Source organism: Acanthochromis polyacanthus, chromosome 11, assembly GCF_021347895.1.
Source record: "Acanthochromis polyacanthus isolate Apoly-LR-REF ecotype Palm Island chromosome 11, KAUST_Apoly_ChrSc, whole genome shotgun sequence".
NCBI classification, from domain to species: domain Eukaryota; kingdom Metazoa; phylum Chordata; class Actinopteri; family Pomacentridae; genus Acanthochromis; species Acanthochromis polyacanthus.
In genome coordinates, this window is record NC_067123.1 from 40699892 (window position 1) to 40726859 (window position 26968).

Below are 26968 nucleotides of genomic sequence, written 5' to 3' on the forward strand. Positions count from 1 at the left end.
AATAAAAGAAGAGACATGCACACAGCACAAACAAAACCAGAAAAACAACATGGTTTCCATTTATCACATTTATTTTGCATTATACAAAAGAGACAGAGAAAATCAGAAAGAAACTAAACTGGGATAAGATAATTTCCATGTGAGCAGTTGGTTTTGATGCAGCAGAGAAACGGTTGCAGCTCGTCTTCATTCAAACCCGCTGCAGAAAGACAAAAAACAAGTTAATACGGTGACGTTATATTTACCAGCTGAAAATCTGGTTTTCCAACCAGTAAATTAAAACTTGTCAAAAATGACCCCCAAAAAATCCATAAATCCATCTTAAATGACTCAGTGTTTGTCTAAAATCAATTAAAATTTGTCTAAAATGACAACGTCAGAAATTTCTCAACACTTCCCAATAATGGCTAAAATAACAAAAAATGGTCCAAAATGACCATAAAAATGCACAAAGACAACAAAATTTCCAAAATGACACAAAATTTTTTCCAAAATTACTCAGATATTTCCCAAATGTAACAATAACGACTCAGGATTTGTCAAAAATGACTAAAAATGGATCCAAAATGACAAAAATCCATCTAAAATAACTACAAAACTTGTTCAAAATGAACTACAACTTTTCAAAAATGACCAAAAAAATATCCACAAATCTGTCTTAAATGACTCAACAATTGTCTAAAAACAATTCAAATGTGTCCAAAATTACAAAAATAGTCACAAATTACTGAAAATTTCCCAATAACAATTGTCTAAAATAACTAAAAAAATTTGTCCAAAATGACCAAAAAATATGCAAAATGATCAAAGTAAACAGAGTTCTGGAGTTTCTGAGGTAGGAAAAAATATATCTCTATACACATATATTTTACGATGGGCATATTATTAATTTTAATATTCTGAATAAATGACATGATGACAGAGTGAAAGTTTCAGGATTTTAGTCGTTGGATGTAAGTTAGCATCGTTGCTATAATCCGGCATATTTATATTTATTGCTGTCTAATCAGACATTCAATAATGTGCACTAAAACAATCAAGTTAAGAAAGAAATAATCATATCAACATCACAGATGCAGGTGATCCATACATTCAGGTTTGTGGTTACGTCTAAGAGCTCAGATTACCACAGAAAGACGCCGTCTGCTGTCTCCTCTGACCTACCTGACCAGGTGAGCGATGTCCCAGTTGGTTTCAGAGGACAAAGGACCGATGATCTCCACACCTTCCTCTGTTACTACGGCGATCTCGTGCTAGAATTAAAAACAACAACAAAATCACTTATTTTGAGCAAATAAAACACCTGATTTTCCTGATCCAGTTTTCTTATTTTATTGCTCAGCCTGTGAAAAAAATCAAAACAAAAATAAAATTAAATACCCTCTTTCTATTAAAAAAAGCCTCTCTTTTCTTTGGTGCTCCTGTTGAACTCTCCAAACGTAGCTCGAATTGTTTGTAAAACCAGTAAGAGGTAAAATAAACTGACCCGGTTGTAGGAGCGAGCGTCTCTGTAGTACAGCACTTTGAGGCAGCGGTCCACCAGGTCACGGGCTTCCTGTTTGCTGATCTCTGCCTTGTTCTCCACCACCTCCCTCATCAGAGGCTAAACACAAACACACGCTTTAGCTTTTCTCTGTCAGTTCATATTCCATCGACACAGAGGCAAATTAACGGAGTAGAAAAACAAAAACATCAAGAGCTAAAATCACACACAGCAGACTAAGAATCACTGCAGTAAGTTCAGGATCAGACTGACACTGGAGCTCAGTTTGTAATCAGAGCTGGAGAAACGACAGCAGTCAGGTCTGAGTCGCTTTCAAAAAGACTGAAGTCAGTAAGGGTTGATTTAGGGCATTTTTTGTGATGTTATTTTGCTAGTTTAATTTTATGCTTATTTGAGAATTCAATATTTGAAATTATTAATGTCTCAGCTGAGAGGAATGTCAGCTGTTCATATTCTACACATTCTTGTTTTACTGATTTGTGTCTTTTATAAAACAGGACAGGGACTAAATGGTAATGAAGTCATCCTCAGTAGTTGTTCTCTCATATTTAAGAGCTAAAGTATAAACTGAACTGTGGTGCATGCTGTCCTCACATTCTGAAACTAAATTCACTTGAACCCTCTGAACACCAAAACTTAGCACTGAGTTTGCTTTAAATCATCACCAAAATGACACCATTTATCAGCCAGAGATGGTAAAAACACAAAGAATCATCAGATTTTCAATGTTCCAATCATCCTTGAATCCATCATGTGGTTCTGTCAGGAAGAAATAACCAAATTAAAAAAAAAAAACACGCTGTTCTTCCAGCCTCATTTAAAAATTCACCCAAAATATATCAACTGCACCAGATCTGGTTAAAAAAAGACATCTGTGCTTTTCTACAAGTTTCAACTGAAAATTCTTCAAATAAACTATTCACACTAGATCCTGTTTAAAAACAGAAACACTTCCAGTTCAAACTCACCTGAGCCAGGTACGCTCCGAAGCCTGTGGCCACTGTGGGAGCCTCATAGGCCACGCCCAGCTTGTCCACGTAACCAAGGAAACTAGAGGAGAGATCACACAAGTTAATTACAGCTCATAAAACACGTCTGTGTAGAGGCAGGAGATGCTGCTTCATTTATAAATCACAAGGGAACGAGGCAGAGTTATGTGACGATCAGCATCTGTCAGCATCACTCACAAACAGAGCAACAGATTCAGATTAAATTTACAGGGACGGTCAGAAATGACTCAAGGACCAAGTGATTACATTTTGGCAGTGATGCAGCTTATAGTCTGGATCCACGGATTGGTAAAAGATTTCTGTATCATTGTCAGATAGCAGCACGGCATCACTGTAACCATGACAACCAGTGAACACTACATCAGCTGATTGTGATCCTACTACAAATCCACCTCTGTTTATAAAACTGTAACTGTGAATAATAATAGCTTGAAGTCATTTTGGACCCATTTTTAGTCATTTTTTAAACCTTTCTCAGCCATCCTAAACCATTAACTAATTTTACAGAATTTTTTGAGCAGCTTCTGGACAAATTTGAGTAATTTCTAGTCCTTCTGCACATATTTCAGGTTTGACAAATTTTGACAACATTCAGAGAACACACTTATTTTATGAGTGATTTTGGACATGTTTTTATTGTTTCTAGTCATTTTTGGAACCGTTCTCAGCCATCCTAGATTTTTAACTCATTTTGGACAGATTGTGAACAGGAAAGGAGGATTTTTTGGGCGGGCAAGTTCTGGACAAATTTCTAATAATTTTTTAACAAATAAGGAGATTTGTTAAAGATTTGAGTATGTGGGGGTGTTTCTGAGTCCCATCGATTCCCGCTACATATTTAGGTCACGTGATCCGGTATCTGAACATAAAGGACACGCCTGTGCTCAGTGTAAGGTCACTTTTCTTAACGACTTCATCAATCAGATATGCTACACAGACTGAGTACTGGAATCTCTCAGTGATTTTCTTGTTCTTATTACTACCATGTAAGCCTGTATTTTATATTCTTGCCAACTGAACTATTTTCTGTGAACAGCTGCTTATTAATTTTAGAAACTTCCCAACCATTATTACAGCTGAACTGGGGTCATAGTGGACAAATCTCACCTCTCCCCGTTGTAGAACCCTCCGATGACCACCGTGTTCCACAGAGGATTCATCCTGCTGCGTCGGTTGTACATCACTCTGGTGAGCCAGGAGTGGACGGCCTTCGGACTGTAGCTGTGACCGTCGCCCAGCAGCTCCTCGTCGATCCTGAAGAAGAACCACAGTATTTATACATCCACAATACGTAGAATCAGTAACGGTTCTGCGTCTCGGCGGGCAGCTTACACCATCTGTTCGATGATCTGTTTCAGGTACTGGTAGTCAGCGTAGTCTCCTGATGCTCCGAGGATGGTGCTGTTGTTCACCTGTTCACAGAAATGCATTAAAAACTTTTTCATACACTCACAGGCAGAGCAGGTGTTCTATCAGCAGCAGCAGTTACCTTCATGAGACGGGAAATGTTCCTGAAACGAGCCAGAGAGCCGTAGGAGCCCAACATGTCCGCCGCAATGACCACGCCTCCGTTGAACTTCACGCCGAGCACCGACGTCCCGGTTACCATCGGGTTACTGCAGAAAGACAGTTATTTTTATATCAGACAGACAACAAAGATCAGTCCAGTACCATGAGAGGACACCTGCAAAATGGCCCGATATAAATAAAACTGAAATTAATGATTATGCTCAAAATGTAACTTTTCTGGAAGTAGTAAACAAGGACGGACTCTGATGAGCTCAATTATCAAGCTGAAGGTTACCACTAAATAGTTTTTAACTTTCTTAAACCTCATGGTATAGTTCAAAAAGATGTAATAGCTGCTTCTCACATTGCTGCCGTAATTTAAAGCATTGATTTTTCAGCTCAAGATTATTTTTGTCAACTATATAATTAATTGTTTTCTATACAAAATGTCAAAAACAGAAAAAGAAAAAGGGAGGAAACTGATTCATTTTTTGGGGGGGCCGATTCCAATTAGTAATCAAGGAAACAGTGGAACTGATGTACATCTGCAAGTAAAACACTGCCAAAATTTACAGTAACTAAAGCGCTGATTCAAAACTTTGTCTATTTACATGTTTTACATGTTTATTTAAAAGAGAACTTTTCCTCATGGATCCTTCAGTGTTTTGTTGTTACTGCTGAAGTGTAAACAATCAGATGACTACAGATTGGTTCAGTTCTAAATTAATTTTTTAATCAGGAATAAGTATCAAAAGACACAACAGTTACTAACAGTCCAGAGTAATGTCTTCAGCTGTCTAGTTTTTTCTGATAAGTTTAAAATCCAAAGATACTCACATGAGACAGAGAAATCTTTATATTTTAGAAGGTAGGCACAGCAAATATGTGACTTTGTATGCTACATAAATTAGAAAAATAAATATGTAATCCATAAATGGTAACGTTAATTGAAACTACTGCTGATGGATCTCGTTATTGTTGTCTTCTCCTGAATTTCATCAACTCACTTTGTAATTAGCACAGCTAGCTAACACAGCTAATCGTTAGTCAGCAAAACGTTAAAATACAAAAAAAAAAAAAACTACGGCGTTATCACCTTCACCAGGAGAAAGATATGTTATTAATCACATAAGTCAATTTAAAAAGTGACAGAATGTCAGCAGTGAGCAGTAAAACTAAAGTAAACCAGACGTTAGCTTAGCATATAGCTCCATGATGATGCAGCACTGCGGCGGAGCTCAAACCGAAACTGACAGCGGGGCTTCAGCTACAATTAGTCGTTAAAATAATCCGGTTCTGTCGGAACGGTTCACTTACAGTGTGTGTCTGACCGGCCCGCATGTTGTGCCCGGTCCGCTGCTGCTGCTGCCGCCGGGGAAGTTGTAAAACTGTCCGGGTTTTGGTCCGCTCTCCCAGAAATTCAGCTTCACTCCGCTGTGCTCCATGTTGAATATCTGCCGGAAGCGACGGAATGGCTTCCTCTTGTCTGAACGGGACGGCTGGCGTCACTGCGGGGACAGTTACCACCACCTGCTGGTGGGAGGTAATATAAAATGGTAAATGGTTGTATTTATAAAAGCGCTTTTATCCAAAGCGCTTTACATGATATAGTCTGTGATAGATAGATAGATAGATAGATAGATAGATAGATAGATAGATAGATAGATAGATAATCCAGAGGCAAATTCAAATTATCATTTTATAATAGTTATGATTATACTCTTTACATTATGATCATAAAACAGTATGTGGTACGTTTAAAAGTGTGGGTCTAAAAGTGACAAACTATTCATTGCAATGAATAAAAAGTAATAAGGACATGAATAAATACAAATAATGGACAAATAAAACTAAATATACACAAAAAAGAGTAAATTAATATGCTAGTACTTGTAACCTCTTACAACAGTCTCAAACTAACTTTAAAAAAATAAGATCAGAGTTTTATATTCATTTCATGGAAGAAACAATAAATTATTGACAAATACTTATAGTTTACTATGCAGGCCTACAAGAGACAAAATATACAACATGATGAAGTAAAATGAATAAGAGTAGGAATACAATATATGAATGAATGGAGATGATGAACACAGTAATCTAAATTTCTCCTCAAAATAAACATAAATGTGCAATAAATACATGCTAGTACTTGTACTCTATTACAACTTCCCCAAACTAACACTAATAAGCAAAATCAATATATTCCATGAACTAAGGAGAAGTTTCCTGTAGAGGTGTTCCAGGTGGTAACAGGGTCACACGTGGAGGCAGTTTGAGTTTTCTGTGATTAGAACCGAAACTTGTCGTTATTCATTAACAACAAAACGAGGCTGTGAGTTTTATTTTGAAAGGTCAGAGAGACTGAGGGTGAGTGGACGGAGCAGGACGCTGGACGGTTCTGTCCTCCCAGTCAGCTGAGTCTTTCCTGATCCCACTGGACGGCATGGACACGTTCCTGAAGTCGAGCAGATCTGCAGCCAAGGTGAGTGTGTGTTCAGGTGGATTTGTAACGTACACGGACACACACACCATCAGAGTGTGTGAAGATGACACTCTGAGGGAGTCTTTGTAGTGTTCATTTTGTGGTGACATGAGGCTGCTTAAATGATAATATTATATTTCATTTGTAGCACACTTTTTGCTCAAAAACAAAGACAATTTAAACAAGGCAAAAAGTACAAATTCAGCATTTAAAAGTCTTTTTAAACAGATAGATTTTTAGTAATGCTTTAAAAGTTTATCATTTTTCTTGTGATCATTTGTGCCTGTTCGAGTCTTTCTGTGTCTCTTTGTGGTCATTTTGTTTCTGGTCAATCTGCGATTGTTGTGTGTCTCTTTGTGGTCATTCATTGTCGTTTTGTGTTTATTTGTGTATTTTTTGTTTCTCTTTGTGGTCATTTTGTCTCTTTTTGTGGTTGTGTTGACTTTTGTTGTGATCATTTCTGCTCGTGTGAGTCTTTCTGTATCTCTTTGTGGTCGTTTTGTGGCTATGTTTGTATATTGTTGTGTCTCTCTGGTCCTTTTGTCTCTCTTTGTGATTGCTGCGTGTCTCTTTGTGGTCATTCATTGTGGTTTTGCGTTTATTTGCGGTATTTTTGTTTCTCACTGTGGGTCATTTTGTCTCTTTTTAGGATCATTTTGTGTCTTTTTGCAGTCATGTCTGTCCATTTAATTTGTTCTTGTGTATTTGTGGTCATTTCTGTCTCTTTGTAGTCATTTTGTACCTCTTTATGTCTATTTTTATCCCTTTGTGATCACTTTCTTTCCTTTTTATGGTTGTCATTACTGACTCTTTAAGGCATGTCTTCATGAATTTCCTCTTCATGTTTCGTAGTTCATATCTCAGACATTCAAACATCTTGCGAGCATGCTGTTAGCTGTGAGCTGAACGTAGATTATCTGAGCTGAAGTTGTGTTTGCCTGAAGCCTGCAGTCGGCTGAGGACACGCAGAGCAAATATTTACAGACAAACACCATTCTGTGTCTGAAGTTCACGGACAGAGACCGCATGAATGACCGCTGCCTCTGTTTGACAACGTCTTCATACATTCACTCTGCCCAACATTTCAGTTTAAAAGTCTGGAGTCTGATTAATGCAGCTGGAAGATCACATCATGAGATTTTTGGTTTGAAGTGATGTTTTCACTAAATTTTTAATTGTTTCCATTTCATAAAAACCTGAAAACAAAACAATTTGACAAAAATGAAACTGATTCTCAAAAATATTTTCAACTAAAAGGAGGAGAACTAGTACGGAAAATGTTTGAGAGTAACTACATCTGACAAATGAATCAGGTGATTCAAAAAGTGCATAGTTTGACCTGCTTGGAGTAGAAGTTTAAAGGACAGGTGGTGATGTTTCGTTGTCCTCCCACAGACCGGTTTCCGTAACAACCTGAGAGTCCATGTGGTCCTGGGAAGCGAGTCATGTGACCTGGACTCAGCCGTGTCGTCGCTAGCGATGGCCTACTTCCTGTCCAGGGTGAGTTTAAAAATGTTAAATGGATCCAGTTAAAGACGAAGAAGAAAACAAATATCTCAGTGGAAAATGTAGAATAAATTCTACTTTAATAGTCTGCATTAAATTTAAAATTAAATGCTTCCCGTGTTAGAATAAACCAGATTCAGAGTCAACATGAAAAATGTTCAGACAATAAATACCATTACAAAAAGTCTTCCATCGTCTCCAAAAAACAATGGGGAGTAAATGAAGAGTTCATTTGCAAAAACAGGTAACTCCATTTTTATAAATTTTAAGAAAACTTCTTTTTTTAATGTTTGCTTGAGATAATATCAATCAAACTGATGTTGAGTGGATTTGACTCAGTAGAAAAATACATGAAAAAATAGAGAAAAGTTAATTATTTGTGTTATTATTATTATTAAACAATAAAAAATGAGATTTCTGAAAACGGAGTTACCTGTTTCTGCAAATGAACTCTTCAAATACTGAGTAAAGAATTCATCCAGAGTGCAACCTATTCCAGGGGATTAGGACAGAGTTCACCATCCATCTATCCATCCATCCATCCATCCATCCATCCATCCATCCATCCCTCCATCCATCCATCCATCCATCCGTCTATCCGTCCATCCATCCATTCATCCATCCCTCCATCCATCCATCCATCCATCCATCCATCCCTCCATCCATCCATCCATCCCTCCATCCATCCATCCATCCCTCCATCCATCCATCCATCCATCCATCCGTCCGTCCATCCATCCATCCATCCATCCATCCATCCGTCTATCCGTCCATCCATCCCTCCATCCTTCCATCCATCCATCCATCCATCCATCCATCCGTCTATCCGTCCATCCATCCATTCATCCATCCCTCCATCCATCCATCCATCCATCCCTCCATCCATCCATCCATCCATCCCTCCATCCATCCATCCATCCATCCATCCGTCCGTCCATCCATCCATCCATCCATCCATCCGTCTATCCGTCCATCCATCCATCCCTCCATCCATCCATCCATCCCTCCATCCATCCATCCATCCATCCATCCATCCATCCGTCCATCCATCCATCCATCCATCCGTCCATCCATCCATTCATCCATCCCTCCATCCATCCATCCATCCATCCATCCGTCTATCCGTCCATCCATCCATCCATCCATCCATCCGTCTATCCATCCATCCATCCATCCATCCATCCCTCCATCCATCCATCCCTCCATCCATCCATCCATCCATCCATCCGTCCATCCGTCTATCCGTCCATCCATCCATCCCTCCATCCATCCGTCCATCCATCCACCCCTCCATCCATCCATTGTGTGAATGGGTGAATGTGATGTATCTTGTAGAGCGCTTTGGGTACCTTGCAGGTATAGTAAAGTGCTATATAAATACGGACCATTTACCATTAACCATTTCATCCATCCATCTTCTTCCTCTTATCCGGGGTCGTATCGTGGAGGCAGCAGATGAAGCAGGTCATTCCAGATGTTCCTCCTCCCAGCAACACTTTCCAGCTCTTCCTGGGGGACCTGAGGTGTTACCAGGTCAGATGAGATATATAATCCAACCAGAGGGTTCTGGGTCTACCCTGGGGTCTCCTCCCAGGTAGACGTGTTCAGAAAGCCTCCAAAGGAAGTTCCCTTGTAGGATTCAAGCTCCCTCTGGATGTCTGATCTTCTCCTCCTATCTCTAAGGCTGAGTCCAGACACCCTACGGAGGAAGCTCATTTCAGACGGTTGTATCCATGATCTCATTGTTTGGGTTTCTACCCAGAGCTCATGACCATAGGTGAGGGTTGGAACGTAGATGGACGGTAAACTGAGAGCTTCTCCTTGAGGCTCAGCTCCCTCTTCACCCCGACGGTTCGGTACAATGCCTTCATTACTGCTGACGCTGCACCACTTTAACCTGCACAGCACAAAAAAATTGACATATTATATATTTTTGGTCCTGAAATTTTGGTGCTGAATGTAGTTTCTGAATGTCAGGTTACAGGATTGTGGAGGATTTCAGATCAACAGATGAAGCAGAGAAATAGAGCAGAGTGTCGTCTGCATGGCGGCAGAGAAAACAGCACATCTGGAGCTAAAAAACTGTAGCTGAGTGTTTGTAAAAAAGAGCCGCCCAAGACTGAACCTTGGACAACACCACAAAAAATACTTATTTTCTTCTGGACAGTAATCTACGACAAAAACTTAAATATCTAAACTCCTGCTTCGGTCTCACTTGGAGAGAAATCTGAACAGCTCAGATTTCAGGTTACACTGTAGCTTAATTATCCTAACAATCAAATCTTCAGGTTACATTTTAGCCTAAATTACCTGAAAAATAAAGCAAGTTTCTTTGAAAATTTCTATCTTAACCACCTGTCACAACCTTTTAGGTTTATGTCTTATGTAGTCATTTGACTAAAATAATGTTTTTTGTTTCTTTTTAATCTCCACTGTGCACATATGGAACAGAATCCTGGAGGAAATGTGACATTTCTTAATTTCATAATTTCATTTTGGTCTGTAGTGTAGAAATTTCTCATGTCATTAAAATCTCCAAACAGAACATGTCTGATGTAAATAACTGTATTAAATAGAAATAAAGGTTTAATGAATAATGTCCCTAAGCAGCTGGACTAATCTGTCCGTCCTCTCAGACGTCCTCTGGTCGGTTGGGTGCTCCTCTGGTCGTTCCGGTTCTCAACATTCCTCGGTCACAGTTTTATCTGCGAGCTGATGTCCTCCTGCTGTTCAGGGAGGCCGGCATCGCCACGGAAACCCTGGTGTTCAGAGACGACGTGGACCTGGCTCGTCTCTACGCCAACCGGAGGCTAGCGCTGACGCTGGTGGACCACAACGTCCTGCCAAGGTCTGAAACACCGACACACTGAGAAATCAGCCCATCGCATTCCTGCTAATCTCAAGACTTCTGTCCTGCAGCGCGGACAGCGACCTGGAGGGGGCGGTAGTGGAGGTCATAGACCACCATCAGCCAGAGAGGACAGCCTCCTTCTCCTGTCCTGTCAACGTGGAGATGGTAGCGTCCTGCGCTACCTTGGTAACAGAGAGGATCCTGTCCAGACCGCTGGAGATCCTGGACAAGCAGCTGGCGTTACTGCTGTATGGTGAGACATCCGAAAAACTGTCTCTGCAGGTCTGAATGTGTCCCCTGTGTCCTCCTGTAGGACTGAATGTGTCTCCTGTGTCCTTCTGCAGGTGCGATGGTGGTGGACAGTGTGAATCTGTCCCGTCTGGTCAGTAAAGTGACCGTTAAAGACAGTCAGATTGTCCACATGCTGCAGACACAGTTCCCTGATCTGCCATCAAGTGGCGCTCTTCACTCTTCCCTGCATAAAGCCAAGTTTAACCTCTCAGGTAAACATCTTCCACGGCAACAGGACTGAGATATAAACGAGCTCACGCTGGTTTCTGTCCAGATGTAGCATTAAATTCATCCAAATTAAAAAAAATCTGCAAAAGAAAACCCAAGTTAAAGTGTTTTTTTCATTCAGTCCTGTTCCAAAGATTCCAAAAGAGGAACCTTAAACCCTGAAAAACAAGGACAAGACATGATGGAAAGATGAGAGGTTACAGTTTTCTCATGACTCCCCACACAGCCAGTGGTTTGATTTTTCATTTTCATGCTCAGATTGAAAACATGCACTAAATAAAACCCCTGGGGTAGGGGAATCTCTGCAGGTCCTACAGGGGCAATTCTTGCAGTTTCAGCTGCCCTAGAACACTCTGAAAGCTCTTGCAGTGGAAGAAGTGATCACCACCTTGTAGAAGTAACATCATTTCTGTGTCAGGTCTGGAAACGAATCACATCCTGTTGAGGAACATGAAGACGGTTGCCAGGGGCGACCTGAGAGCAGCAGTCAGCGTCGTCTACATGAGTCTGGAAGTGAGTTTAATTCATTATTGAATGTGAGATTAGAGCTTTGTAATCCTCGTGTCGTCCTGTGGGTCAAAATTGAACCGTTTTTAGGTTTGAAAATGTGGAAAAAAATATTTTCACAGTGAAACTTCTGATGTCCACATTTTCAACATTTTTGGAAAATCTTTGAACATTTTTTGATGGAAAAAAAAGAAATGCTAAAAATGTTTCTTAAGAACAGTCACAAAAAAATCTATCAAAATCCAACAAATTTTCTTAAAGAAAATATGAGAAGTTTTACTGATATGTTTTTAGGATTTTTTGGGAAGATTTTTACTCATTTTTGAAAAACATTTACAATAACTTTCTTGCCATTTTTAAAAATAAAACTTTAAGGAAAACTTTTAAGGAATTATTGGAATTTTCTTCCTGAAGGTTTTGCAAATTTTCAGAAATTTGGGGAATTTTTTTGTCTAATATTTGGATTTTTTTCAGACAAGGGAATAATATTTGTTGGTGCCTGTAAATGAGGACAACAGGAGGGTTAAATAAATCTTCTAACCTGTGGATTTGTGCTTTATCAGTCTGTGTCAGTTAAATTTATAAAGCCTTACATTTTCTTTAGATTTTAGCCTTCCATTGACAAGACAAGTACATTGTTTTATATTTATTTTTCTATGTGATAATGGTGATATATAATATGTATTTATGTATAATAATAGATATGACTGTTTTATTGAATTTAATCAAATAATTGAAATGATAAACGGAATATTGATGAACTCATGTTTGCAGCCCAGTGGTCATCAGTTTCTCCCTGATCCAGCAGGTGGCGCCTCAGAGCCTCTCTTGCAGCGGTGCATCCTGGGATTGTAGTTCCCTCCGTGACCCTGTGTCACTTTGTGTATTTTCTCTGCTTCCAGTCGTTTCTGCTCACTAAGAATCTCCAGCAGCATCTCTTTGACTTCTGCCACTCGCACGGACTGGATGCTGTGGTCGCCATGACGATATCCTTCAGCGACCAATCGTATCGGCTGGTGAGGCAGCTGGTCATCTACAGCCCCGACCCGGTGCTCAGGCAGGAGGTCAGTGATACAGAGGTTAAAATGAAGAAGAAAGCTTGTTTCACATTCAGGATTTACATTTCAATTTAATTCAAATGTTGGGATTAAAACTGAGATTGAGATTAGGACCAAGATTTTGTTTTGTTTCATAATTTTTGTCTAATTTTTTGTCATTTTGTTTCTCGCTTTTGTTGTTTTGCATCTCATTTTTGTAACATTTTGTTTGTTTTTGTTGTTTTTTGTCTTTTTTGTCTTTTATTGTGGTTGTGATCCTCCAGTAAATCCTTTCTGGTTCAGTTCCAGGTGACTAAATGTTGTGTTCCTTTGTAGACACTCTGTGATCTGGAAGTTGTAATGTGGAAATGATAAACTGAGGGTGAATGTTGATGGAACTGAATTTAACATGACGTTAAGTAAAAAGATAATTCCTATAAATGGTTATGGTTCCTATAAATAACCTATAAATGGTTATTTATAGGTTATTATGCTGTGGTTTTACTGGTCCAGTCCACTGGAGATCAGACTGGAATGGATGTGAACCAGGACTAAGATGAGTTTGCCTCCCAGTTTTAAATGAAGATCAGGATTAAGACTAAAATTAGGACCAAAATTATGATGGAAGTTAAATAAATGTCATGTCTAGGTGTTTATTAAGTAAAGATTAGTAATAGCACTGAGATAAAAATTAAAACCTGATTCAAGATTTGAAATAAATTCACAGTTCAGGTTGGGATTGGGGCGTACAAATGTGTGTGTTTATATTCTTCTTCATGCTCCGCCTTTCAGATTAGCCACGCCCTACAGAACACCCAAAGCCCCGCCCTCTGCCTCTCTTCTGTCAGCAGCCCATATAAGGACGTCCTGGCCTATCACCAAGACAACACTCTGGCCTCTCGCAGTAAACTCCTTCCTGTCCTTGCACACTTCCTGTCCCGCTGGTGTCGAGGAAACGGTGAGGACGAGCAGCTCGACCAATCAGCTGATGGCCTGTCTCACGTTTACGCCTCCTCTGCTCTCCACCACCGGCTGGGACCGGAGGATAACGGGACCGGACCTCCACCGCCGCCCATGAACAGCCTAGTGGACGGCAGCCCGCTGGACGGAGACTTCAACCAGGAGGCTCTGATGGAGAAGTTCAGGAGGATGGAAGGGGTGGAGGAGCAGCAGCACGGAGGAAACATCGACTGAAGTCGGTCCGCTTTGAATCACTGTCGACTTTTAGAGTTTATAGAGCTGCTGTTGTTTTGTAATCAGTAAACGTTCACCTTCTGACCCGTCTGAGCTTTCATTTCCGTCACACTGACCAGAGCAAACACAGAGGCAAACAAACTGCCATTGATTATGTAATGGACCACGAACACACACACACACACACACACACACACACACTCTTGGACAGTTTCCATCCGTCTGCTCGTACAGTCAGAGTCACCATGGTAACTCATTTCCATCGTCTACAACTAAACTCATAAGCTGCAGTAAGGCTGGATGGTAAATATTAATTAGGCAATCCTTGGTGCTTTCCACTGGAGGTCAAGTTCAGGACAAAGGCATCGAAATCAGCCAATAGAAGTTCAATAAGTTCCAGTTTTTGTTGTTTAAACATGGACTGTCAGTTCAGATTGGCTGATATGGAGAAATGAAGTTAGTGTTGACAGATTCCATTTATTCTTGCTTCAATTCAAGAGAGTGAAAGAAGCTAAAGAAGAAGATGACAAGAGGAAGAATTTTAGTGTTAATCTTAAAGACAAGCACCTTCAACTCTACTAAACCCCAACATAGATAGATAGATAGATAGATAGATAGATAGATAGATAGATAGATAGATAGATAGATAGATAGATAGATGGATAGATAACTGTAGGGCCGTGGTAAACAGTTCTATACTGATATAACACTGTCAAAAAGTTCACAATCGGGTTTATTGTTAAAGTTATAATGAAAACATGTCTACACAGGAATATGCACACGGTATAAAAAAAAAACAAAAAAATCAGGGAAAAAAACTATTTACTGGCTAAAGTAGAAGGATTTATTGTGGCCTCTTTTGACACTTAACATGTCTTCTGAATATATATGAAATCTACTGCCATATTACACAAACTTTCATCCCAGACTGTTGGTTCCCATTGACTGACTCCACGTTAAGTCTAAATCCATGTTTTCCATCCATGATAAGAGTTTAACTCCCTAGAGGCATGATATCATGTAAGATCAAGTCTCAGTCAACTGATTAAATAAAAATATCAAAGATTACAGATTTTGACAGACATGAAATCAGAATTTCAGGAAACTCTCAAAGACAAACCAACAGACTGGATACTGAGGATGTGGTGTTGAAGCTGCTGTAAAGAAATCTGAAGAACGTGGAGACGTGAAGACAAATGGAAGTTTGGACGACCAAGAAAACGGTTTGAGGAGAATTTCTTCTTTGACAAACTGGAGGAAGTCCAGCAGCTTCATCTGGACGCCGAGTTGATCCATCAACAGTTTAGAGGAGTTTGATCAGGAATGTCCTCCGTGGAAGCCAAGAAAGCTCTTTTATAGACGGAGAACAGGAATGGAAAATACAGAAACTCACAGAGATTATAGTGAAGATCTATTCTATGGAGAAGAGCTCTGTAGAGCGAGGAATCAAAGATTAAGGAGATCAGTTAAACATAATGGGTGGTTTGTCGTTGCTTTAAGCTGCTTTTCTGCTAGCAGTGATGGAGATAATGTCCACACTGACTGAATCAGTACAGACAACGCATCTGATAAGAAGCAGGTTTGTTTTCCAGTCACATCGTTGAAGGGGTGAAATCTCATCTGGAGAAACAAGCAGCTGGGAAAACAGTCACATTAATGGACTTTTCTCCAGAAAATCCAAACCTGAGAATTACAGAAGCTGTATGAGATCATCTGGAGAGAGAAACTGATAAAAGACGGTGCTAGTCTGAGGAAGAACTCTGGAGGGAGTTTTCTGTTTTATATACAAGATTAGTAGAGAAAACTTTGAGATGTCTGAGAGTTCATGATGTTCTGAGGAAGTCCAGACTAAACACTGACTTCAGCCTGTAGAAGACGTGTTGTTTTGATGGTGTGTACACATTTCCTGCTTTTTCTTGTTGCATCTTCATAGAGAGACAGAGAAATAAATATATAAATGCTCATTACTATCCACTAAAACGACAAACATGAACATAAACTAGTCAGTCAAACACAGACATCCAATAACTGACCTTTATTTGCATCTTTCAACCACCAGAAAGCATCCAACGCTCTCTTGATCATCTTTAAACAGTTTAATAGCTTTTAGTTTCACATTACAGCTTGTCTTTATAATCATTTATTCCATAACACATCCTGTGTTATGGATTATTTCATAAAGAACATAACTGAGCGTATTTCACCTCCGATCACGGTGAATTTTAGATGTAACACAGAAATATGAGTTTAATATAAACAGTCTTGTCGTACAAACAGTTAATCAAATGATGTGTGATTAATCTGCAGAGTAAATGCTGTACAGATGTGCTTTATGGGCTGGTTGCTAAGGACCCACGCTGCTCAGAAGCGTTTCCTGGTTATAATTCTACTCTTTGTAAGCATGTCGGCCATAAAAGTCTGAGGTTACAGTTACCTTACAGTCACAAAAATATACATGCAAAGTAGCTGCTTATCAAATCTTGTGGCTTGTCAGGTTTTACATATTAAATGTTGTCTTTTTACATCTGCAAAATAACACCATTCATCAGAGACAGAAAGTGTTAAAACAGGAACAGATTATTGGATGTTTAACTTTCAGAAAGTCCTGATGGGAAAAATAATCAAATCTAAGTGAAAAACTATCATATTTTATCAAAATTACTTCATTCTACATGTCCCATTTTAAAAAATGTCAGAAATAAGCCACATACACAAACCAGGTTATGCAGCAAACAACAACAACAAAATTGTCCTCCTTGGCACAAACAGGAAGTCATGAAGAAAAAAAATGCTGAGAAAGCAGTTTACACAAAGCAGTGATCAGAGATCCATCGTAGGAAACGTCACCAATTTTGGAGAAATACTGAATATGCTGATTGCAGTTTTTCAATTTTTATATAACAAATAATCAAACAAATTCACATTTCCTCTTCCGCTTTTTTGTGATCTATGACATTAAAACTTGGCTAAACTGCACATTTCTGAGTTCTCTCTTCTTCCAGTCGTGGTTGTGGTGTTTCCATGGAGACGCAAGACTGAAAAAATGAGCAGACAGTGAGGAAAAAATGTGACAGGAGCAAAGAAAACACCCAGAAACTGTCTGTAGGGTTAAAAAAACAACCAATGTTCTGCAGAGTTTCAGTTCACCCGACCTTCAGTGTGACCTCTTTACCCAAGACAAAGTCACGACCGGAGTTATTACCGTCTTTCCTTTAAATAGTTTCACTTCCTTCTCGGTCCTCCAGACTCGCAGAAGTTCCACTTGTAACACTTAATCACATGAAAAGCACAACCGAACAGGAAAATGTGAATGTGAGCTCCATTTATCTCCACATTAAGAACCTCCATCCAGTCAGTCTGCTCACTGAAAGGTCAGCAGTTTGGACAAAAAAAAACAGAAGATGAATTTAGATATCTACAACAAATGGTTTAGAAGAAGCACTTTGAATAAATAAAAACAACACTTAGCACCTTCCTCTTTAAACGACCATTTAATGTGTTTGAGATGAAGAGTTTAAACTGAAAGAAGAATCGTGTTAAAGGACCACATTAGGGATTTTTATGTAATTGCCACTTTTGTACTAATTATGTACCAAAAAAAGGTTTTGTTTGCTGCAAGCAGAGATATTTTCACAACTCTGAAACTCAGCATGGTCATTTTTCTGCATAAAACTATTGCATTGATCAGCTCAGTTACGGATAATCTACCTTCAGGGTTAAGTTTAGTTTCTCTGAGCAAGACTTCAGAGACCTTTTGCAGGTCTCTAAAATATTTACACGTTGCTACAGCATTTTTGTCATCAATTTCTATGTTTTTTTGTGTCTCGTCACCATGGATAATGTGCAAATTCAGCTGATATTGATGCATGAATCAGGCTGATTCATCGGTGATTCACACAAAATCACAAACTTTACTCAGCATTCTGCAGCTATTACTCAAAAAAAACATCTCTCTTCCTCTTAAAGTCATTTCCACAACTCCATGGGGCTCTTACTGCTCATATTCTTAACAATAATAATCAATAATAATAAATAGAAGCGCCTTGTAAAAGTCCTGTCACTTCTGACCACAAAACAGCGAAACAAAGTGAGTTCCTCCAGAAGCCACAGTTTCCCTCAATAATGATGACAGTTTGTTGTTTTTTGCATCAAAATGTTGCAAAAGGGAGTTTCACAAAAGCCCCTGCTGCTCACAGCTGCAATATGAATTCATGATAACAGAACTGAACAAACACTGAGCGTTGGTACTTGGTGTTTAGAGCATCTCACATGTTTGGTGAGATGGAAAGAATTAGAAATGGAAGCAGAGAAATATCTAGATCAGGGGAGTCAAACTCATTCTAGTCCAGGTTCCACATTCAGTCCAGTTTGATCTCCAGTGGACCGGACCAGTAAAACCAGTAAATCCACAGCATTACAACCTGTAAATAACCACAACTTCTAATGGTTCCTTTGTTTTAGTGGAAAAATGTACGTTCTGAAAATATTAAGGAACTATCGTCTCACAAAACATTATGAATAAATGGAAATTAGTTAAGAAAAATTAATTCAATTTCACCAACATTATGCCTCAGTTTATCATTTCCACATTACAACTTCCAGATCACAGAGTGTCTACAAAGGAACACAACATTTAGTCACCTGGAACTGAACCACAGAGGATTTTACTTTTAAAAAGACGAAAAACAACAAAAACAAGACAAAATATTACAAAAATGAGACAGAAAACAATAAAAGCAAGAAACAAAATGACAAAAAATGAGACAACAACACAAAATAAAACAAAAAGAGACAAAAAATAGGACCAACGAGACAAGAAATGACACAAACCGGACAAAAAATGGCCAAAACGATCTGCAAAGCAATGAATAAAGCAAAACACAAAATGACACAAAAAGGACAAGAAACACAAACGAGACAAAAAGAAACACAAAATGACATAAAAGAGAAAGAAAACAACAAAAACCAGACAAAATATTACAAAAATGAGACACAAAAGACAAAAGAACAATCCAGTATTTTACTTCCTGATCCAAACAACTTGTCATGGTCTAGAAATGATTTTAAATTTATAGTTTTACTAATTTACAATCTGCAGTTAATGTCTTCTCTGTAATTTTTACACTTTGAGGGCCGGATTGGACCCTCTGGAGGACCACTTTTGGACCACGGGCCTCATGTTGGACACCCCTGATCTAGAGTATGTAAAGTCACCTGTGGACAAACGTTGGTCAAAAAGTGCACCTTTTTTTTTCTGTTTTATGGTATTATCACTTTAGAAAACACTCTCTCTACTCCTTCCCATGGTTGTGCTGTTTCCATACATGTGCAGGACTTTATATTGCAATGAAAAATGAGCACACAGCAAAAAAAAAAAAAAACACCCAGAAACTGATTGGACTTCAGGGGTTACAACCTGTACGGTCCTTTAAGCTCGGGGAGGAAGTTAAACTTTAGCTACGTTCACTGCCGACTGTCTCCTTCCTGTCACCGCTACAGTACTGTGCTTCGACCCGGAGCTGTCGTCCAATGATCGGTCGTTGGACTGAGTCGTCCGTCCGTCCACGTCGTCCGCCAACGCCCTCCTGTAGACGCCCGTCAGACTCTGCCTGAGGCGCCCCCTCACCTCCAGCCCCATGCAGAAGTACAGCAGCGGGTTCACACAGCTGTTAAAGTAGGCGATGCCCTTCGCCAGAGGGTGCCAGATCTTCACCACCGGGTTCTTGTTGTCCACCATCTTCACCAGCAGGAGGCAGTGGTACGGCGCCCAGCACAGGAAGAACGCAACGACCAGCGACGCCAATATACGAAGGGGGCGGGACTTCCCCACCAGGCGGGTGCGTCGGATGCCGAGGCCGGCCAGAATGTAGCAGATGAGGATGACCATAAAAGGCAACATGAAGCCGCACAGGAAGCGGATGGAGTAGAGGGCGGCCCTGGTGACGTTGTCGCCATCCGCCGCCAGCTTCACGTCCACCGAACACTTACTGAGGTTGTTCTTGCCCACGTAGACCTGCCGGTAGATGAAGTACGGAGTGCTGAGGAGGATGGCTGTGGTCCAGATGAAGACGGCCACCATCCTGGCAGCGAACAGGGTACGGCGCCGCTTCGAGAAGACGGGCAGCCAGACGCAGAGGACTCGGTCCAGACTGATGACGGCCAGCAGGAAGACCGAGCAGAACATGTTGGCGTACTTAAAGAAGCCGTTGAACTTGCAGAGGAAGATGCCAAAGGGCCAGTGGTCGAAGAAGAGCTTCTTAATGAGGGAGAAAACCCTGGTGAAGCAGAAGATCAGGTCAGCGATCGCCAGGTTCACCAGCCACACATTGGTGACCTTTGGCTGGAAGGAGGAGGAAAAGAAGGAGAAAGCAAAGGAAGGTTAGCTAATCCATCAGTGTAGATAGAAATAAAGAAAGATAGTCAAAAATATCCACAGTGAGCATCGATGCACCGACTGTCCAATGGAGTCTCATACAAAAGTCTGGCAGGAGCAACGCTGTACCACATGAAAACATGCTAGCTTCTCTGCTAAAGCTATGAAATTATAAGATGCTAAGATTCACACTACTCACAAGTTGGTTTGACTTTACATCTAAAAAGAGAATAAAATTCTAATCCACAAGACTTTCACTGGAAAGACTAAGGTTTGATTACTGTGCCATTATTCTGAGCTGTTTCACTGGCTGTTTTCTTTCATTTTTATTTGCACTTTCTTTTCTTTATGCCACAAAAACACCTTGTCAAGTTCAAGCACCCAAAACTACATGATTAGGTTTTGGCACTAAAATTAACTGATGACATTTAGGTACCAAAGCTACTTGGTTATAGGGTTAGAAACCAAAACCTTTTTTGTAATTTTTTATTTAGATGTGAGCACAAGAGCTACTTTGTAAGGTTTAGGTTCCAAAAATACTTGATTAGGTTTAGTACTAAAGCCATTTGATGAAGCTTAGGCACCAAAACCACTCTGTAAAGTTTAGACAAAATAAAAGCTTATATAACAAAACTATTTGGTAAGAATTAATCACCCAAACTACATGGTTATGTTTATGTACTAAAGTTATCTGATAAAAGTTTAGATACCAGAACCAAGAACCACTTGGTTAGGATTAGGCGAGAAATGCTTATTCAGCTTTAGGTTCCACAACTACTTTGTCTAGTTTAGGGAACCAAACTGCTTAGTCGAGAATGAAAGTATCTGGTAAATCATGTGGTACTATTGGGAAGCTGGTAACCTGTTAAGCTAAAGTATCTATCTATCTATCTATCTATCTATCTATCTATCTATCTATCTAAAACACCAAGTACTTTCTAACTCCTTCATTACTTAAACTGTATTCTGGAAGATAAATATCCAAAATGCCGCGGAGATTTGTTGTAATTACAATCCAGTTTCCTCCTATCAGCCCAGAAGCATCACGCTGCACCAGAAACCCACCCTGAGCTTGATTCCAGCCACCCAGATCACCACCGGAGTTCCCTGTGATGCCGAGGATGACGGTCAGCGTGTAGAGGACGATGCTGACGTTGTCCATGATGGCATCGAGTGTCCACGAAGACGTCTGTCATCTTTGGCAGATTTGAGGATGGGGACGGGCACAGAGGTGTTCAGAGACATGGTGTGGCTGAAAACAAAAGTAGAACAGAATGTAAAGTCCTGTCATAGAGATGAGTTAAAAAAGAACGAGATGAGCTGACATATATGGTGGATTAACAGTGGGCAAGCCTGAAAACAGGTAAAATAGTTGAACATTTGTGAGAAAATTGGCTGAATTTTCTCACCTATGGATGTGTCAGTGAATGAAATCACATTCCTTTACAATCCTGGGTACATGCACTAGATTCTTCTATCAAACTGAATATCTACAGTCACACAGGGTCTCCCTTTATGTGCTAAAATACCATAGTCCTTCATTATTCATGTGATGATAGAGGATTAGACAGAAAGTTTGCCATGTTTCCTTCCTGTTTTTGTCGGTTTTTCAGCCAACCAAAGATGATCGCTTCATTTTCGTGGCCTGTTATAAATGTAGTTGGGTTTGGAGGACTTTCTCTTTTGCTTTTAATGATAAAAACTTTGAAGATACTCTTTCTGATGGCATGGAAGAACATAAAACTTCACTTTCAAACAAAAATAGAAGCTTTTCAACAAGTGCATTTCCTGATCACAAGCCTTAATCTTCATATGATGCTATGGAAATAGACGTGTTGGAAGGAACACGGGTTCTGAATAAACTGTCTGATATGCATGAAGCTGATGAGTCAGCTGAGTCATCGTCTGATAAAACGTCTGTATTTGGTTGTCTGTGCCGTCTCTAAAACCTAGTATGAGTGTGCAAAAGGTGGAACACTGGAAACACAAACTGAGAATACTAATGCTGAGTTGCTGACCAACAGTTTCAAACCTCTGCATTGTGCTTTTTTTTTGTTTAACCTCGAAGGTGTTAAATGTGATCATTTCCTGTTTTTATCTACATTTAATATCACTTCCAAACAGCTGTAGTTTATCAGTGGCTCCTTTTCCATGTAATGTACTGCACATTTGAATATTTCAGATATTAGATTATATAGTTTTCAAGTGTGTCTTCATTCATTCATTCATTCATTCAGCCTCTATTAAAAATTCACACATTGAGGAGTAGAGGCTTAACTTATTGATCTGTCTAAGTTGCATTGTGTTCCACTTTTACAGGATGGTCTTCTAGCTTCCTGGTGTTTATTTAGACTTTCTTTACATTTCACTTCTGCTTCTCGTCGTCCTCTGCTCTACTGTCTGACCCAAAAAAGAAACGAAAAAAGGAATTAACATAAAGTAAAACTGGAGTGTTTTTAATTTTGATTTGACAGGAAGGCAAACACCAAACCACAGACACGAAAACAATGAAAAGAAACTCTGAACTCAGCTCACGTTTCCTTTAACCTGTGATTACTGTTGTGGCTTGATATGAAAAGCTTTTTTTCTCCAGGTCTCAGCTCACCCTCCTCATCAGGTTCAATCAGCTGACCTGTGGGCTGTTGGTGATCAGTCTGGATGGGAGGCTTTTATAAAGAGAGTTTTTCACTCTTATCTTAAGGGGAGGGTGGCAAAGAAGGTTCAGCACCATCAGCTTGACTCTTCAGGACGACTGAGTGTCTGAATGTGAGAATCAACTCATTCTTTGCTTGTTTTTTTCCAAACAACCCTTTACAAAACTTCCACATACGTTGTGTTTTGGGTTGTATTTAGGTGTTCTGTCCTTTTTGATTGATTCCGTAGGTGGTAGTTGGGCTTTTAAAAACAATTTTTTTTACCCCATTTTGAGTGTGCAGTTTTAGTTTCCCCTTTTACCATTGATGAAGAAAACAGCACACCTTTAGCTACAGATACCTTCTACTGTCACTCCTTCATTCCATTTGCCAGGGCTATCCACATTCTTTTATCTTTTGTTTGTTACTGTCTGTCAGACTTTCTCTTATCTTTTATTATCACACGCTTTTTATTTGCATCTGTCTGAAAGCCCTTGATTCCACCAACTTTTGTTCTTTGTTGTTTTACCTTCTGGTACTGATTAGAACCAAAATTAACCACTATCACCCTTATATTTACATACAGCCCATCTCCCTACTGTCTGACCATCCCGAGAATTATTTACTTTGCAAATGTTGGGTCGGCTTCCCTTCACAGAACTCATGCTACTGTGTTGGTAAAAAACACCAATAAACACCCACTACAGCAAACTAACAGGGACTGAGTGAAATTCCTTCAACACTACCTTAAATATCTCGTGTTTTGTTCTCAGGGAGGAAACGTGACAATTAGCACAAGTGTTTCCCATCTCCACTTTGTTTTGGTCATCACGATGGTTGGTTCCATTTTTACCTCTTAGATCTGGAAATCCTGAGAGGTAATCAGACAAAACCCCACATCTAACCCCTGAAGTAGAAATTAAACTAGAAAGAGAACACACCCAGAATATTTATGGTAAAGAGCGATGCCTTCCATGGTAACCTCAACTTCCAACAAGAAGGGGTTTCTTCCCACTTTGTAGAGAAGTTTTAAGACCAAGAGACAGAAGTCCTGATTTGAGGGTGTCGCCAAGTGTATCTTAAAATCATTGTCAGCGTCCTACAGGCATACAAATATAAACTCAGGATACTGCAGACTCCTAGGAATCAGGAAATGAGATTGGCACTCCATCAGTCACACTTCTGTCTTCTTTAGAAACTTTGTGATGTTGGCAGTACAGTTTTTTTGCCATTTTGCTGGGATACTCCCCTTTGGTTAAGCATTTGCAAGCTGGGAGTCTTTGTGGTTCACCGGAATTCATCTTGCCATTTATAAATGTCATCTCTTCAACCCCTTCTGCCCTTAATGTAACTCCATATCATCAGCTCCCACCTCTGTGCTTCACTGTGAGGACCATGTCTTAACTCTAGAGGTCAGGGACATTCAGAGAGGAGAGCTGATGCTAACTGGGTTGGTTAGTGGGTTTTCATTTGGCCTGTTGTGCTTCAGTGCAAAACTTCTGTTTATGTCTCTTTGATTCTCTGTAGTCATGTATACTGCGTCTAAATGGAGCCAAATTGTCATTAAAACTGCTCTAATTTACCTAATTCTGCAGAACAAGCATGGATTAGAGAGTGAAATGCAGCTCATTCAGACTGTGTTAACCAGCAGTAAACGTCAGAGCTATTTCCAAGCAGTGACTCTCACACATAACCACAGACTTAACTGACGACCTCAACACACAAGATAAAAACTGTAACTGGGTTATATTTTCATGTGAAATGGTCACTCAGAGAAGAAATAGAAACATCTTTTGTTCTGTGCTCTCAGATGCAGAGACAGTCTTCTTCCTGAAGGGGGCGAGGTCAGCTCCATTTAAAGCTGCAGACACTGAACCAGCCCGTTCAAAACAGGACTGAAACCTGTGGTTAATAGGGCTGTACCCGAATATCCCGAATATCCGAATATTCGTTCGCTACGGCGGTATCCGGATATTAATTTTGGTATCCGAATATCCCCCCCCCCCCCGGTCGAACGTTACCGGGCGGAAAGAATATGTGGCATTAGTCTTCCCTCCGCCTTCGGCCCACATCGCCCTCATCTTGTCGTGTCTATGTGATCACGGGGCGGAACGAATATTCGGATATTCGTCTTTAATAGGGCCTGAATATCTGGAGACCAGAAACCAGTATTCGGGCCAGCCCTAATGGTTAAACAATCACAGTGACATCAACTAACTTCATGGTACTCTGAGCTGAAGGACACATTCTACTAACATGTGAGACTTTCATTATTGTTGCTTAAAAGAAGTCCAATATGGGACTTCTAATGACATGGACACCAGAAATAGACTGACTCTCTGTTGTTCATATTAAATTGTAGAAAACAAAGTGTGAACATCTATTCAAGTACTACAGTTATCAACTAAAAATGAACAAATCCAGATAACATGAAGACATTCTGTTATGTCCAGTGACAGCCCCACCTTAAACAACTGCAGTGGTTTCATTTTTTAATTGGGTGGGAAGGCCAAACCAAACATCAGACCAGTAAGAATTTCCAGTACTGAACAATCAATGACATAAGCAGCTAGCAGCCTTAGCCAAAAAAAGGAACAAACTGTTATGTTAATACTAGAACCGCACATATAGCGCTTAAAAAAGTGAAGGAGGAGGTTTTAGATGTATAGGTCTGATAAAACTGTGAAGCAGGTTGGAACTACATGTCAGAAATCACATTGAAACACTTAGAGGTGACCAAAAACTAAATTACATCTACCTTCATGTCCCCATTTTAGCTCTCTGAGGCATAAAATGATTCCTGCTCACAACCTTTAAACTAAATGGGTCAATTTCAACCTCAGTAATGTTTCCTGTAAGTTAGAGATTTCACTAAACAAGTACTTTGTTTTGGGGTTTTTCAGGCCAACTAAAAAATACTGAAATTAATCTTAGAAAGGAGGATCTTTGTTTGGTTGCACTGCTCATACCTGTGAGTGAGCATCATTTAAAAGCAGCATAGGATTAGAAGACCAGTATAGACAGAGGGATAGACGATGCATACAGACTACAGACGGATGGATGGACGATGCATACAGACTACAGACGGATGGATGGACGATGCATACAGACTACAGACGGATGGATGGACGATGCATACAGATGCATACAGACTACAGACGGATGGATGGACGATGCATACAGACTACAGACGGATGGATGGACGATGCATACAGACTACAGACGGATGGATAGACGATGCATACAGACTACAGACGGATGGATGGACGATGCATATAGACTACAGACGGATGGATAGACGATGCATATAGACTACAGACGGATGGATGGACGATGCATATAGACTACAGATGGATGAATAGACGATGCATATAGACTACAGACAGATGGATAGACGATGCATATAGACTACAGACGGATGGATAGACGATGCATATAGACTACAGACAGATGGATAGACGATGCATACAGACTACAGACGGATGGATAGATGATGCATATAGACTACAGATAGATGGATAGACGATGCATATAGACTACAGACGGATGGATGGACGATGCATATAGACTACAGACGGATGAATAGACGATGCATATAGACTACAGATAGATGAATAGACGATGCATATAGACTACAGACAGATGGATAGACGATGCATATAGACTACAGACGGATGAATAGACGATGCATATAGACTACAGACAGATGGATAGACGATGCATATAGACTACAGACGGATGAATAGACGATGCATATAGACTACAGACAGATGGATAGACGATGCATATAGACTACAGACGGATGAATAGACGATGCATATAGACTACAGACGGATGAAT

At 39.9% G+C, this 26968-nt stretch overlaps 3 protein-coding genes across 3 annotated transcripts; 1 reads left to right on the forward strand and 2 right to left on the reverse strand.

The window, feature by feature from the left end:
* Positions 1-53: 53 nt before the first annotated feature.
* On the reverse strand, positions 54-5508 carry psmb4 (proteasome 20S subunit beta 4). The gene is made up of 8 exons (XM_022193865.2): positions 5341-5508; positions 4004-4130; positions 3847-3926; positions 3622-3768; positions 2473-2554; positions 1487-1603; positions 1165-1253; positions 54-199 (listed from the first exon to the last, which is right to left on the reverse strand). Exons 1-8 carry the CDS (start codon positions 5466-5468, stop codon positions 187-189), a joined length of 783 nt encoding a protein of 260 aa, XP_022049557.1. The 5' UTR covers positions 5469-5508; the 3' UTR covers positions 54-186.
* Positions 5509-6339: 831 nt separating this feature from the next.
* LOC110950980 (exopolyphosphatase PRUNE1-like) lies at positions 6340-14206 on the forward strand. The gene is made up of 8 exons (XM_022193864.2): positions 6340-6508; positions 7904-8008; positions 10651-10862; positions 10934-11118; positions 11210-11368; positions 11803-11897; positions 12794-12955; positions 13721-14206. Exons 1-8 carry the CDS (start codon positions 6470-6472, stop codon positions 14120-14122), a joined length of 1359 nt encoding a protein of 452 aa, XP_022049556.2. The 5' UTR covers positions 6340-6469; the 3' UTR covers positions 14123-14206.
* A 1936-nt stretch (positions 14207-16142) lies between these two features.
* Positions 16143-21744, reverse strand: LOC110950979 (fMet-Leu-Phe receptor-like). The gene is given in 4 exon segments (XM_022193863.2): positions 16143-20462; positions 21561-21593; positions 21595-21675; positions 21678-21744. Coding segments are annotated over 4 exon segments (1071 nt in total). The 5' UTR covers positions 21741-21744; the 3' UTR covers positions 16143-19568.
* Between the last annotated feature and the right edge of the window lie 5224 nt (positions 21745-26968).